At 44.2% G+C, this 15,712-nt stretch overlaps 1 protein-coding gene across 1 annotated transcript in view; it reads right to left on the bottom strand.

The window, feature by feature from the left end:
• CLVS1 (clavesin 1) overlaps positions 1 to 15,712 on the bottom strand; it is a 460,764-nt gene that overhangs the window by 169,015 nt on the left and 276,037 nt on the right. Inside the window, exon 3 of the mRNA XM_086965796.1 lies at positions 1,495 to 1,605. Within this exon, the coding sequence (XP_086821922.1) occupies positions 1,495 to 1,605 (111 nt within the window). The remainder of the gene's footprint in view (positions 1 to 1,494; positions 1,606 to 15,712) is intronic.

Below are 15,712 nucleotides of genomic sequence, written 5' to 3'. Positions count from 1 at the left end.
CTTCGTGAGGTTGTTGGCGGTTTGGCTGGGGTTCGCTGAGCTGGCGGGGGGGTCCTGGCTCAGGGTTGCGGCGAGCTGGTCGGCTATGATCTTGTTCCAGCTTCTGCGTGCAACCTGTTGCTGGTGGTGGTGGATCGTGTTCTTTCTGAAGCTGAAGTGGACGCAGCTGTGGTCCGTCCAGTGGAGTCCGGTGGCGTGGCTGAAGGTGATGTCCCTGCTGGATGAGAAGACGGGGTTGAGTGTGTGTCCGGCGTAGTGGGTGGGGGTGGTCACCAGCTGCTTGAGACCGAGGTTGGCGAGGTTGTCCAGCATGGTGGTGGTGTTGCGGTCGTTGTTGTTCTCCAGGTGGAAGTTGAGGTCCCCGAGGAGGATGTAGTCAGCGGAGGGGAGGGCGTGCGGGCTGATGAAGTCAGCAATGAGGAGCGCAAACCTGAACTGCGCTTGATTTGCACTCATGGGTTGAGTTAGGTTTTACCTGTCTGGGCAGTGCTATGCGACCCCAACCCCCCTCTCCCCTGTGCACCTTCTCATCACTGTCACGGCCGCCCAAGATTTCCTGCGGTCAGATTGTGTCTCTCTTACTGTCTCTGGAATGACTGATGCTGTCCTGAGTGTAAGTTTCCCTAAAAGCCAAAGGCCACTTATCTCCGCTCCAGCATGTGCAGAGTTCAGGAACAGGTGAATGTGTAGAGAAGACAAGCCAAGGGGAGCTGGAAGGCCATGGACCTCAGTTATTTGACTGTCTTAGCTCTACATAAATGACCATGTATTGCAGATTCTCAAATCTAGGAGAAGGCATTGGCAATTTGGGGGCATGAATGGTTCAAATACTTACACCCTATCTGTAGAGGCTCAATTCAAGCCCCAGCAGCCTCTGTGGAGGACCGCTTGGAGCCCAATGCACATAAGTATCTGTAAGATTGTGGGAGCTTCAGGGCCCCTCACAACATCCTGCAGGGAGGCCACTGCATACCTAAACCAATGGTCAGGCATGCCTTGAAAAGCTACGTAAACAATGGTGTGAACGGTGAAGCCTGCTCAACATTTTAATCAGCTTTCCACATGCATCAGCCTGACGTCCTCCTTGTTGTTTACCATTGAACCATATAAAACAAGAAGATCAATAATTGCTTGAGTATGAGTCATAGCCCGTGGGGGAGGCAGCTCTAAGCGTGCTAGAAGCCAGTATCAAAACTGAGGCACGCCTTCATTACCCAGCATATCAGCACAACCCCCGCCCGGCGGGGCCTCCCCCGTGACCGAGCACTGCACAAAGGGAAGCTTTTGTGAATGATGAAAGATTTCCGATTAAGCTGACTATGCATCTGAAAATAACCTAATTTTGCTGCAATATCGATTAAACCTCAACCTCTTTCTGGCTTCCAACTGAGATTAAGCCCTGGGATATCTCCGTCTCTCAATAGAGGCCAGGGCATGGGAAGATTGCCTTTTAACCATCTGGCCTATAGATTTAGAAGGCGCTGTTCGAGTTACCCTTTTCCGTGTCTTGTCTTTCAGGAACGGTTTGATGATGGTGTACAGGGCGTGGATGTACCAGGGTTGATTGACAAAGTGAACGCCTCCGAAGCGAGCTGGGAAACTGTCCTAAAACAACGGGAGAGAAACACACAGTTAATACACGTGTGGGCCAGACACGGAGGAAGGCAGAAGAATGCAGTAAATATCACAGCGCGCCAATGTCAAGCAGTTTACACCCACATTCACCAAAACCTCATACATTTATGCCCTATGAAAAACACAGGAATCTTTCCCAGGACGTAAGTGTGGGGTGTCCCAGGGGTAACAGATCTATCCCTACCTTACTCTTAGTGACCACTGGCACTGCCCTTTCTACCCTGCACAAGGGTTCATAACGGAAGCGACAGCAGAAGGTAAACAGAGCTTTGCCAACCCTCTGTACCTTCTGCAGCTACCAGCTATTACACCTTCCCTAACCCTCAGCAGCAAACAGGGCATGAGAAAGGGCAAGGGCTCAACCCAATGGTGTAAGCAAGGGTCAAAGTGTGCATGATGTCACTTCCTATCAACAAACAGGCTCGTCACTTCTTCACCTACAAGCTAACAATGCACTGTGAGGGATAGGGGAACCGTGATAGGCAGGGACTAACAGGGGTAACTATCATTGGTGCAGCAGGTGCAGTGGTACCAGGCCCCAGAACTCTAAAGGGGCCCTTTTAAATAATTGCTATTGTTTTCTACCCCTGCAGCAGTCAAAGGGGCCATTTATCTTGCTTCTACCTGTGTCCATTGTATCCTTGCTACACTAAAACTGATAAGAAGGAAGCCTGGTTAGTCCTCAATGTAAGAAGTGTGACTTTCAGTCAACTATCTGTCACTATAAAACGTATTCCTACTTTTATTACTCATTCTTAACAATACAACTTATATCTCCTTTGACAAGAAGTGCTACTAGCGGCGACCCTAACACCATTTCCACTGGCAGCTGGACACAGTTCCACATATGAAATCATGGAAGTAGCATTGGCATATGTCCCTAGTGCATCCTTCTACTTTATTATTCAGTACTTTTGGGGAAGTGAGAGTGGACCAAGTAGGTGCCAATGGTTATGTGAAACCCTTGACAAATGTGTGCCTACAGGGACAGGTCCCATTGGAACAATGACATTTGTGTCCTTTGCATGTCATATGTGTTGCATGTTAAGTGTTGTCCTGACTGAACTTAGTTAGATCTCTTGACATTCTTCACTGACATTTTTTTGAGGTGAAGGAACCTAGGGGCAGATTTATGAAGGCCTTGCGCCGCCGGTGCGTCACTTTTTCCCATGTTAAAAATGACGCAACGGCGGCGCAAGGCCTTCATAAATCTGCCCCCTAGTTCTTTGACAAAGGCTTAACTGCACAGACCTGTTGTCTGTATAGGAAGCCAAGCCTCTGAAACCCATTTGCTATTGTTGGTGCTTTGCACCAATATAATGCTAAATGGACGATACACAGAATCATGCCATGTGAATCCCAAAGGATGAGGGCCCAAGGTAAATAAAGAAAACCTAGGCAGGGCAATATTCAAAGTCAAAACTATGAAAAATCATTACAGAAGGCAAAAAGATAGCTTAAGTCAGCATCAATTTAATTAATAATAAGCAAGAGGTTTCAAAATTAGGTCTCCCTCTGGAATAAATCAATTGCAAGAGTCAAACGACCTTTGTAGAGTCTGCCATTATTAAAGTGACCAAAAGGTCTATAAATTCTCTAGGTACAATGTGAGTAAGAGGGCCTTCATTAAGTCTGTCTCTGGAGGATAGGCATACAACTCTGGCCTGCAAATACCCTAAGTATAGAATTAAATAACAGTCAGACATGAAGACTGATCGGTATGGAAGGAAAGAAAACGTTTGGCGATCAAGAATGTTCTAAATATGGAACATAAAACTAAACGGACAAAGAGACTGTTTGAAAGACAAGAAAGGTGTGACTCATATCCCAGAATTGGCATTTTTTATTGTGTTTTGAGAAGCGGAAAATAATGCTATCGACATACGTGTGCTGATTTCATAGGGCTGAAAAAATAAAGTTACATGACATAAATAAATCAACATTCCAAGCATTTTGTTACATACAACAGGCTGTTTGAAAAACTGCCCAAATTATTAATATTCTAGTATCTCCCTTAATGATCTTCCTTAAAGTACATGTAATGGGCAATGGCATTGCATTGCTAAAAAAATAAGCCATTTAGATGAATAAACAAAATGCTGTGGCTGCGTACAGCACCGGCCTTGACATTTTGCAACATTACAAGAATGTCTCTGGCATGGCTTCCCTCAAAGCACTTGTTAGAGACAGTACGAGATGCTGCACCACAAAACAGATCCTATTTTTACTATATTTTTGTTAGTGGAAAAGAACACCAGCAGGCCTTTAAACATGAAGTATGAAACAGGGTTTCCTTCACAGGCAATATGAGGCCCCGTTGTATCTGCGGCCTAGTCATGCCAACTTAAACGCACAAAAGAACATTAAACTTTTAATAAATAAATCTGCTCTAACACCAGTGTGGTGTGTGACTACTACTTGTGATAGAAGAGACAACTAATGCAGCTCCTTCCATTGGTGGCTGGTGACTTATGCAAGAGCCATTGAGGTAAAACAAGGTACAGTAGAATCACTCTGCTCACTTAGGCACACCCACTCACCTACTTCTGCAGGCAATGTCAATATAAAGATCAGTCAAAGTCTATTCTTATTTCTGGCAGTGGGTATGAGCCTCTAAGGAAATCACTCCCGCCATTCTTCTTTGTGCAGAGCCATCCGTCAAACTTTCAATGCATTGACAGGAACCACAGTGACAGCAGGTCTGACCAATGCAAGAGATGTCCACTGTTCCGGCAGACATTACTAAATTTTGGGAGGGAACTCCCTCAGGATGACGAAGTTACTCCGTCACACTGATGGAGTAAATCCCGTCTGCCAAATTCTAAACCAGGCACTAAGTCATTTTCCTGTAACAACATTCTGAGACTGGTTGCTCCTAAAGGTGGGCCCTCTTAAACCGTTCCGCCGTGGTGCGGGTGATATATGAGTGGGCGTGGTTCGGACGGTCCCCACCCGTCCTCCGCACTCACCCACCGTGACGTCGGACGTACAGCGGCCATCCGATGCACGCAAAGGGTTAAAGGTACTGCATCCCCGAGTTGACCTCATGAGGCCTTTGGTCAGTTCTTTTGTTCTTGTAAGTATGGCTTTTCTCAATAGAATTATGTGGACTTTTCTTTGCCAGAAGTTCTTCTACGTTTGATGCAATTGTATGCAACATTCGACAGTTAGCTGTTTCCGTGAACTAATCTAGATCAGCTTCTATAAAACCCTGAATCCAGACCACTTTCTCTATCTACCACAGGATATACTGCATGATTCAGAGACCTCAGATCAGCGCTCAACCAGCAACTGGGTGTCGAAGCTTTAGCGCCCAAAATGTCAACATCCTTAACTGGTGTTGACAAAGCATCAATGAATAGTAGTATACCAGGCCCTAAAATTAGGAACCTAGGGGCCAGATGTAGGTGGCCAAAGACTGGTTGGTAACGGCCGATTGCCGTTACCGACCGGTATTTGGTTCTTGAGATGTAGGGGGCCCTAATTTTAACGATTCTGTAAATTTACCGATTCGGTAAATTTACCGATTAGGTAAAATACTGAATCGGTAAATTTACCCAATCGGTAAATCTGGATGTAGGTGGCACTGAAAACAGTTCCACAGGCCCTTTAGAATTCGTTATTTACCATCAAATACTATTTGATGGTAAATAACGAATTACTGTGTACATGCACATCTGTGCATGTACACCTGTGCCATGTGGCACACATACATGCCCTAAGGGCATGTATGTGTGTCACATGCCACACAAACCTGAATCAGGGGTGCAACAGGGTGTCAAAGTGACACCCTGTCGACCTTGTCAATTCGGTAATTTTACCGAATCGGTATTTATTGATTCGGTAATTGCCATTGGTTCCTATGGGCCTCAAGGCCCATAGGAATCAATGGCAATTACCGAATCGGTAAATACCGATTCGGTAATTACCGAATATTACAGATTCGTGAAATTATTCGGTAAAAATACCTACATAGCATTTACCGATTTGTAAATACCGAATCAGTAAAATTCATATTTACGAATCGGTAAATGCCATTTACCTACATCTGGCCCTAGATCTTTTTCTGTTACTCGAAAGATGGCATTGGATAAATATCGAAATGAAGTCACTGACCTGAGGTGAACGTGCACTTTTTTGAGAATTTAGCTTTAGCTGAGCCAGCGTGCTATTTCCACGGGCAGGAGAAGAGTGAGCAGTATTAAGGTACTTAGGGCCCGATTGAGATTTTGGTGGATGGGTTACTCCGTCATAATGTAACGGATGGACCGTACTCTTATTACAATTCCTAATGCACTTATATTAAGGCGGACAGGCTATCCTTCACTTGTAATGGAGTAACCAGCCTGCCACTCTCTAAATCAGGCCCCCTATTCGTTTCAAATGAAAAGTGTTATTTCCCTTACATTTTTCGTTATTAATTGTATTCCTGTACAGCACATTTTTCCTAAATGAAAGAGACCCTTTGATCACGCTTCTGTCTATATTGTATGTACCTCAATTAAAATGGCACCTCGTTAATTTATAGTTTTACAGAGTACACATGTGGTATAAATACAAAAGTGATATACTCCTATTTGGCAAAGGGGACATTCTACCCCAAACTGCTGCATTGTCCATCTATTTTCTGCGCAAATGAAGTACTATGACAAAAATCGAAAAGTATTTCGTTTTTTTACGTAGGTAACTTTATGTATGTATATGTGTATTTTCCAGTCTCGTTATTTTTATCTTATTGTTTTAAAGTCAAAAGTATTCGTTCTCTGATTTGCAACCAGCACTGTATTCTTTATCTTCAGGGTTAAGCTTGGTGTGCCATTGTGATAAAGTTCGTTGTTTAATTTCTAGGATTATGCATCTAAGATCAATGCGATGTATATTTGTTAAAATGTTTTAGTGACAGCAAAGTATGGTATAGTTATGTAAATAGTCAACTTCCCTTTGCTAGATAATGATTACGTTTGTCCTATTACTCTGGTCCAATGTGTCAGTTATACCCACCTTGGTAATTTGTTTAAACTTAATGACATGGGGGCAGATTTACAATAACTAGCGCATCCCCAGGGATGAGCCAGTTATTGTGCGCCGCAGCTCCGCCACACATAGTGCACCGCATTTACAATGCGGCGCACCATGGGGCAAAAACGGCACAGATGCATGACGCATCTGTGCCGTAAAGGCGGCGCATTGCTGGAGTTGCGTCGCAAGCGCAACGCAGCTCCAGCAATGCTCTGAGGGGCCCTATCTGTCCAATGCCACATCAAGCCTTACGCCTGCTTCTGCGCAGGAACGCCCCCCCCTGCGCCGGAACACCTCCTTATGGAGCAGGGCTTTACAACTTGACTCATCTCCCAGATGCGTCACGTTTTAAATACCCCGCACCATGGCGCATCTTTTGCGCCGCCGCTGCATCACAAAAGTGACACAATGGCGGCGTAAAAGAGGCGCAAGGGGCTTGTAAATCTGCCCAAAGAGTTTTAAGTTTTTATTTAGATATTTTATGACGAAGCTCCGAACAACAGCAAAGCGCTTTGCAGAAAACATTTTATTGTAGCGAGAAAACCTCAAACATGAGAACTGTAAATTAAAAAGTATAGTCTTGAAGATCATGTATTTCGAGAATTGAAAAGTCAGAAAGTCAGGTATTCTAGGTATCTGCCAGCAAATTGTGTATACGTGATGTTTTTCTTCAGGAATTAAAGGTTCATCGTAAGCCCGTGCAGGTAAGAGGGGTGGGGCAGTGGGGCCGGGTGTGGGGGATTTCGACAGATACTTTTATTAGTAGTCAGGCAGTAAAATACGCTTTTTACATTTACAAGGTCTGAGATCGAAAAAAAATTCGTTCCCATATTTCAAAAAAAAATCTACTTGAGAACTGCTATACAAAAGAAAAGAAACAGACAAGAGAGCTTCATTTGGCAGTCTCCTCCTTCCAGGTTTCACAGTTCTCTTTCTGCCCCAATGCTGCTTGAGATAAAGCTGGCTTTGTGGTGTAAGATGAGTGACAACTAAAGCAGCTGACGCTTGGTAAACAATTTTAAATCTATTTGCAGTTTGGCAGTATTTATGGGCCATCCATTAACTGACTGAATTGTGATTATTATTACTGCATTTCTGTAGATGTCAGAGCACAAACAGATATCTTTCAGCCGTCCTGATTAAGAGTATGTGGGTGGAAAATGTTATTGGGATTTGGGATCTATATTTATAATGGTATTTGTGTATTTCCAAATATATTAATATGTTTACATCCACGACCTTAATGTTAGTTTCAGTGGCTTTATAAGACCAAACATCACATGATTTCACTTCCAGTGATGTAATCAGGATTAAAGGTGAGGTGATTTCACTTCCTGTGATGCCACATTGCAATCATGTGGCCTGTGAAGTCACTTCTGCTACCCCTCGCATTTTGGTGAATTGACATCCATGAGCAATTCGTACATCTGGAATTGAGCCCAACACTGGCACAGACTCATGTTGATGTTGCAAACAGAGGCATGGCGTTTCCATGCAAGTGCCTGACACAGAAATAGCAATGGATGGAAGGAAATGGTGGAAGAGGAACCTGCCTAAAGTGAAGAGCCTACGTTTTTAAAGAGTACGAAAATGATTTGTGTATTTTCGCCCTTCTGTTGAGCCCATATTCCACATTCAACCATCCACTGAAATTCAACTGTAGTTATAAGGCCCAGGTCTTGCCATGTACTTCGACTTGCCATTTACTTGAGGGAACATTTTTCCAAATGAATAGCTTGCCAATATTCAGATGTTACATGTCATGTAATGTGTACTGCTTTGCTAATAGCTTATAATCAATGTGTCTCTAGCTGCACAACAGGGGTGAGCGGAGTTAGCTGTGTAGAAGACTACGCTATAAGGAGCTTTCTGAATACTGTCCCTGTATGGTTGCGAGGGGAAGCAGTACATAGGTCTGAAGAGTAAGTGCTTGTACTGCCATTTCTTGGCATCGTGAGGTACTCATACAACTGCCCATAACTGTTTGTGGACCAAATGTTGAACTTACACTTTCAAATGGGTTCATGAATTGGGCCGGTGTTCCCAGGGACTGAGGCACACCATCTGCCGACAGCAGAAGACGATTGTGGAGGATTCTCCAACAAGAACCATTGCACCAAAACAGGTTGTTAATAGAGATCTGTTTCACTTCACTTACATTGTTATTGATGACATGAGAGCAATATCAAAAACATTAGAGTAGCGAACTACCGGGGTGGTCCGTGCCTGTCGATTGTTTTTATGGACTGAGAGGAGAAGCTACAGTGTGAATCATATGCGTTTTTAAGGGAGATTTTATTTCAGTGCCCTTTAAACAGGTGAGAGGTTCCAATGTGTTAGTAAATCCCCTTACTAGATCATTCTACATGTAGTAGCTTCTGACCTATCTCTAACATTCTTTTTCTACCTAGTGCCCTGGACAATGCATACTATTGAATTACATGTATTAATGGAGTAAAACAGTATTCTGGGAGACAAACTGCTTGGCTTCTGACCAGGAAGGTGCACTGAAATGACCGCACTGGATATTCAGGCTCCTATTCGTTATATGACTGATGCTACTGAACTTAAACAACGCTGTTGGTTATCAACTCCTGTCTGGTAGGATTGAGAAAGTAGTGAGGTTCACGCCTAAATGTTAGAACCACTGTAGTGAATCTGGGTATGTTTGTTTCAGACTCCTCTCTTGGAGAGTGGAGCTCTAAAGGGCTCATGCTTACCACCTTTACTGTTTAACCTATTCACTCATCAACTTTGTGGGCTGAATTTTCACTGATTACCATCCACAGACGGTGATGATTTCTTGTTCCACTTTAGGGATCCAAATCAAGAAGCTTAACCCTGTTCGAACACAGTTATTTGACTGTATAAGCTGTTTATACTCGGACAATTTGACTAGACCTGATTTGCATAAGTACATCTTCTCTCCAACGATACAGACAAACAGGTTGTCTTCTCATCCAATAAGACCCTGGGACGTATGCCATTAAAGGGTTGAAACATCAACATTAAGTATAGGATGGGAATTTCTGAAATCGGTGGTCTGGAAAAACAAACAGTGACTCTTCTGTGTTGCAGTTGGATACACCCACAAGCCTACCCTATATTGATTTTGTCACATTGCATGTGTTTTTTTTTCTCACTACTCATTGTGCAGTGCACTGTCAGAACCTTTAACACCTGTTATGTACCAGCATTTGTATTGAGAAATATACATAAACTGATTTCAATATTTTGGTCCTGTCTGGTTTTGCATAATTCATATATTTATGAGGATACATACAACTGATTGATTCTTGTTGTGGTATACCCTATTGCTACCATTGATATGTTGAACTTGTATTCATACAGATACTTTGGGGCTTAATACAATGTCGGGCGGAATTACTCAGATTCGGGACCTACCGACTCGCGGTCGGCGGTTCCGCCCGCCCAATTACGTTGCAATAGAACACTGTTCGGTAGGATTCCCATTGTTTCTATGGGAGCTTGTGTTCTGCCCGACAACTGGCAGTAACACTGGCTCATATGAGGAAATGGGGTGTGTGAGCAAAACCTACCCCCTTGGAGTTCTGGACTTTTTGGTTCCGTCCAGAGGTGTCAGGGTACAACACCCAAAGACCCCGGAGTCCCACCTGCCTTGGTGCACAAATGAACAGAAACACGGGCTTCTCGATGGTGGCGTCAAAGACCAAAGGTTTATTACTGCAGGGACACAGAAGTCACAGAATCTACACACGGGCAGAATCTAGGAGACTGTTCGATTTGTACAAAGTGGGTTGCTCCTTATATACTAAAAATTGTGCTCTAGGCAAATATTTCACATGTCGGTACATTCCCAAACCTTTGTGTCTCTAAACAATAAATATTTGGCGTTACACAGGAACTGTCGATAATATCTGATACCAAACATCACGAAGAGGGGTTCCCACCAGTCCATCACAATCCCTTGTCAATATTGCATTCAAGACCCGGACCGCCTCATCGTAAAGTTCGTTACCTCCCCCTAATAAAGGCCCAGAAGGAAAGGAGCAGAGCCAGGTGCAGAAGATAGAAAAGCGGGATAAGAGATGTTTGTGGGTTGTAAATGGGCAAGGCTACCGGCTTCGGCCGCCTAATCATGATCAGGTACAATGGACAGGAAAACCAGTTCAGGTGGGCTGGCCTCGGGCAGAGGAGGCAGCCTTTGTCGAGTCATGCAGCTTCAGCGTGATCTGGTTTAAGGTGCACGTGTCATGTAAGAGGTGAATCTCCGGCTAAGGCTACGTGTCCTTAATCAAAGTGAAGTGAATGAAATGATCAGAGGCTATTGCATATGTGAGGGCAAGGAACCACAAAATGGCGGCCATGATCTAAGATGGATGCCGTGTGTATATCAGAAATGTGTCAGTGGAAGGAGTGCTCTTGCTCGTAGCGTAGCGAAAACACTAGGATATACTAAATGGATCATTTGCGGTTCGCTGATACTAATTTTATGTATTTCCGACAAACTTGAAAACACGGGTTCAAGTCGTCACGGAACCGTCACGGAACCTCAGACCCTCCTTTTGCCCTTACATAGGCAATTACTCAATCTATGTCTGAATCTAGTTCTATGCTCATCAGGTCAGTGACATGCTGTTGTATCATCATCCTTTCTCGTGTCTTTTCTCCAAATGCAGGTGGTTTCCTAAAACAGGTTGTAGCACAAAGACTACACAGAGCAGGACCACACTGGATAATCAGACAACATGAGAATAGTAATATTAAGATGACACCAATGACCATTAGAACCTTCCATCCCCACGCTGAGATCAGAGTCCAAACCCACTCCATAAAGGACCAGTTTCCCTCATCTACATGTATGGAGTCCGAAATCTTGTGCAACTTAGAGATCGCCTCGTAAACTGTTGGAGCATTATTAGGAATAAAGACACAGCAGCTCGATTGGATCATTCTGCATACCCCACCTCGATCTGCAAGTATAACATCTAGAACCATACGGTTCTGCAATGTCATGAGCCTATCCGCCTGAAGCTCAGCTGTCAGATTGCTAAGGGCACCAGCAGTTTCGGTAATAGTAGATTCAACTACCCGTGTTAGCTGACGTATGTTTCTACTATTGGCCATAGGCCCCCAGAACGGAAGGAAGCCTTTGAAGAAGTCTCCAGCTTCCTGACCAGCTGTATCTTCCTTGCTGAAGACACCTCTCGCTACTCTTGTTCTGTGGTAATCAGGTGAAGCAGTGTATGTCGGAGGCAACAATCGAGCAATATAACATGATCCTGAGAAGTCGGCAGGCAACCATGTATAAGCTCTGTCTCGACAAATGAAGTAGGTACCCCTAGCAGTAAGGAAGGCAGGGGAAGAGTTAGCCGGAAACACATAAGTCTCTACGCACTCACTCCTCCCTAGCTGAGCTCTCGGATTTCTCCCATTACCTTGCAAACAGACCTGACCTCGGTGAGGTACGACCCAGATTGGAGTTGAGCTTTTACGCTTGCTTTCTCCTAAACTAAGGCGATACTCTGAAGTATTCCAACTTAAATATACTCGCAATTCGTCTCTAGGGTAAGATGGAGTATTATTGACGTCTTTGATCATGTCAATAATTCCCTGGACTAAAGCTTTGTTGGCAGAGTTATATTTAGTGGAGCGTGGTGGACGTGGAGGATAGGTCTCAAGAGCATAAGCAAAGATGGTTTGAAGGGCCTGAAATGATCCATTGTAGCTGAAAGGCAAAACCAGATAGGGAATACCTTTATCCATAGTGTGAGGTATCAAGCCACACACCCAACAGTCTGTCGTGTTAACTACCAGTTGGTGTTGGTGCAAGAGCTGTACAAAAGTATTATTAATGAATTCTGAGCGTCGAGCTTGCTCATGTTCCGGAAACGAGTGAAAAGAGTGTATAGAAGAAACAGTAGAAATAGCAGGATCAAGGGGAGGTACTGTAGATACTGGCACAAAAATCAAATTTATGCTAAAGACAATTCCACCCACCAATGTTGCTAAAACAATCAAAAATGTAATGGCACATTGCATCAAGAAACATTTGCTGTGAAGAATTCTATTAAGTCTGTTTCTGCGAACGTAAATCACATTCTTTCGTTGCAGCGCAGGAAGCTCCATCTTCTACAATCCGCTCGCGACCACTGATGATGTGTACGTAGATGAAAATGCCTCTGTCAGCCCTGGGAGTTCCCAGTACTAACAGAAAGATCGACCTTGTGTCAGACCCCTGCAAATTCAAACTAGGCACACAGCCACGACCCTACGGCTACCCAGACGGCAAGGCAATTTATTAAAAACAATAAACAATAGCAAACTTCCTGGCTGAAGGCAAAAGTTCAAAATATATATAAATATATCAAAATCACAGTATGCAGTTGCCTGCTTTATAAGTTCGTTTTATGGCTTCTAAGGTGGTATCTTTTCTTCGCTGGTACTGTCTGATCGGAAAATAGTGTATCACTAGCAGCTGTTGCAGAGTTTAAGTTCGCAGATGGCAAAGTTTCTTCTGATGCTGGAGACAAATTTTCAATGTTCAAAGCAGTCTTTTCAAGAGGAGAGTCACGTTTCAAAGTGTCAGAAATCAAATCGGCATCGCTGAAAGGGACAAATTTTGGAGTTATTTCAGATTCGGAGGCACCAATTCCCTTCTTCACCCAGTCGTCGTAGGGCAGCGGCAGTGGAACACGCTTTACGTGAGAAGCGTGGATCCAGTGCTTGCGACCAGCAACACGTACAGCTGTCCTCGTCGCCAGCAGGATTTGGAAGGGGCCGATGTAGCGAGGCTGAAGATTCTTTGTCCTCGCAAAATTTCTGACCACCACGTGGTCGCCGGGTTTCAGCTGATGCCCTGGACTCTCCGGAGGTTTTGGCAAAGCATCAAAGACCTGTTGATGAATAAGACTTAATTTAGCAGTCAAGTCGTAAAGATAGTCTATCAACATAGGATATTCAATGGAGCAGAATTGTTTAGGCCTTGGCACACCCCAGACATTTGCCGGGCGGCCAAATACAATCTCATATGGAGAAAGCCCTATTCTAGAATGCACTGTTGCTCTCGTTGATAACAAGGCCAAAGGAAGTGCGTCTGGCCAAGCCAAACCTGTGGATGCTTGAATTTTGGCTATTTTAAGCTTGAGGGTGCCATTGTAACCCTCGACTAAACCAGCAGACTGGGGATGGTTCGCACTATGAAATTTTTGTTTCAATCCTAGACCAGCACACACACTCTGCATAACTTTCCCTATAAACTCACTTCCGTTATCTGACCATACAATCCGTGGCATTCCAAACCTAGGGAAAAATTCTTTGAGAAGAATTTTGGCAGTTGATAAAGCAGTGTTGTCCTTTAGTGGGTATGCTTCTATCCACCTGGAAAAAGCACAAACCACCACCAGGACGTATTTTAAATTGTTGCAGCGTTCCATGTGAATGAAGTCTAACTGTATTACTTCAAAGGGACAGGAAGGAGGAGCAAAATGACCAGCTGGAGTTGGAGTTCCCTTGCCAGGATTATGCATCAAGCACACCATACAATTTTTCACCACTCTCTCTGCACACTTACTGATTCCCTCATTCTTCCAAACCGGAGCTAACATCTTACATATCCCTTTAGAACTTATATGCGCCACTCCATGCGCCATCGTCACTACTGCAAGCACATACGCATCAGGCAACATCCAACGCTGCTGTTCTGTCAAATCGATCCAACATCCATTCGAGTCCAATTTGCCCGTACTTTCTCTCCATACGCGTTTCTCTTCCTCAGTCGCTTCTTTCTGAATCTCTTTCACACTTTCCATTGTGTCCTCACACATTCCAGACTCAGCAATCCATCTTGCAGACGTAGCAACATACATTCTACTCATCATGTCTCTAGCTGTCTGTTTAGCGGTTTCATCAGCAAAGGCATTTCCCCGACCAACATCATCCGTGATTGCTTTATGAGCACTGCACTTCACAATCGCAACTTCAGTCGGTAAGGTTAGAGATTCTAACAAGTCGTTAACTAGCTGACCATGTTGAATCTTAGTCCCATGGGACGTAATGAAACCCCTTTCTCTCCACAACCGGCCAAAACTATGGGCCACGCCAAATGCGTACTGACTATCTGTAAACACATTCACTCTCTTTCCCTCAGCTAAAACACACGCTCTCGTAAGAGCTATTAACTCTGCTGCTTGGGCAGAATTCTGACTCACTCTTGCAGTCTCCACAATCGTCTTCAAAGTCGTTACCGCGTAGGCAGCAGTCACATCACCATTCTCCAATTTAAAACATGACCCGTCCACATACAGCGTACCATCTGGGTCGGATAGAGGAGTATCTCTCAAGTCGATACGACCTTTTGTCTCTTCCTCCGTTTTGAAATAACAGTCATGTGGCTCAGAATCACTCGACTCTTGATCAGTCGGCAACAATGTTGCTGGGTTCAATACATTGCATCTTTTGATCTGAATATGACTCGCTAATAACGTCAGCTCGTAACCAGATAATCTCGCACTAGTAAGGTGTTGTGTCTTCGTTCGGTTCATGAGTGTATCCACTGCATGAGGAACCATGACCACTAGCATATTGTTCATCACCAAACCAGCAGATTGTCGAATGGAAGCTGCAGCTGCCGCTGTAGCCCTCAAACAACTAGGTAACGCTCTGGCTACCGGATCTAATGTTGATGAGAAATACGCACAAGGGCGTTGTTTATCACCAAACTTCTGTGTCAGAACACTCAACGCGCAACCTTCTCTTTCGTGAACGTAGAGCGTGAATGGCTTACTGTAATCAGGTGTGCCCAATACAGGAGCTGAACATAGTGCTTTTCGTAACTCAATAAAACTCTCTTGACATTCATCAGACCATGGCACCGGACTTGGAACATTTTTCCCAGTCAAGGCTACCAACGGTTTCGCTAAAAGTGAAAAATTTGGAATCCACTGCCTACAGTAAGAGGTAATACCTAGAAAGGCACGTACTTCCCTCTGTGTGCGTGGAACACTCATCTGCATAATTGCTTTTATTCTTTCTGGGGTCAACTTCCTTCCCTCCTTTGATAAGAGGTGACCTAGGT

The sequence above is a fragment of the Lissotriton vulgaris genome, chromosome 4_1 (assembly GCF_964263255.1).
Source record: "Lissotriton vulgaris chromosome 4_1, aLisVul1.2, whole genome shotgun sequence".
NCBI lineage: Eukaryota > Metazoa > Chordata > Amphibia > Caudata > Salamandridae > Lissotriton > Lissotriton vulgaris.
The sequence above is the reverse complement of the archived record's forward strand: the minus strand, read 5'-3'. Positions and strand labels throughout refer to the sequence as shown.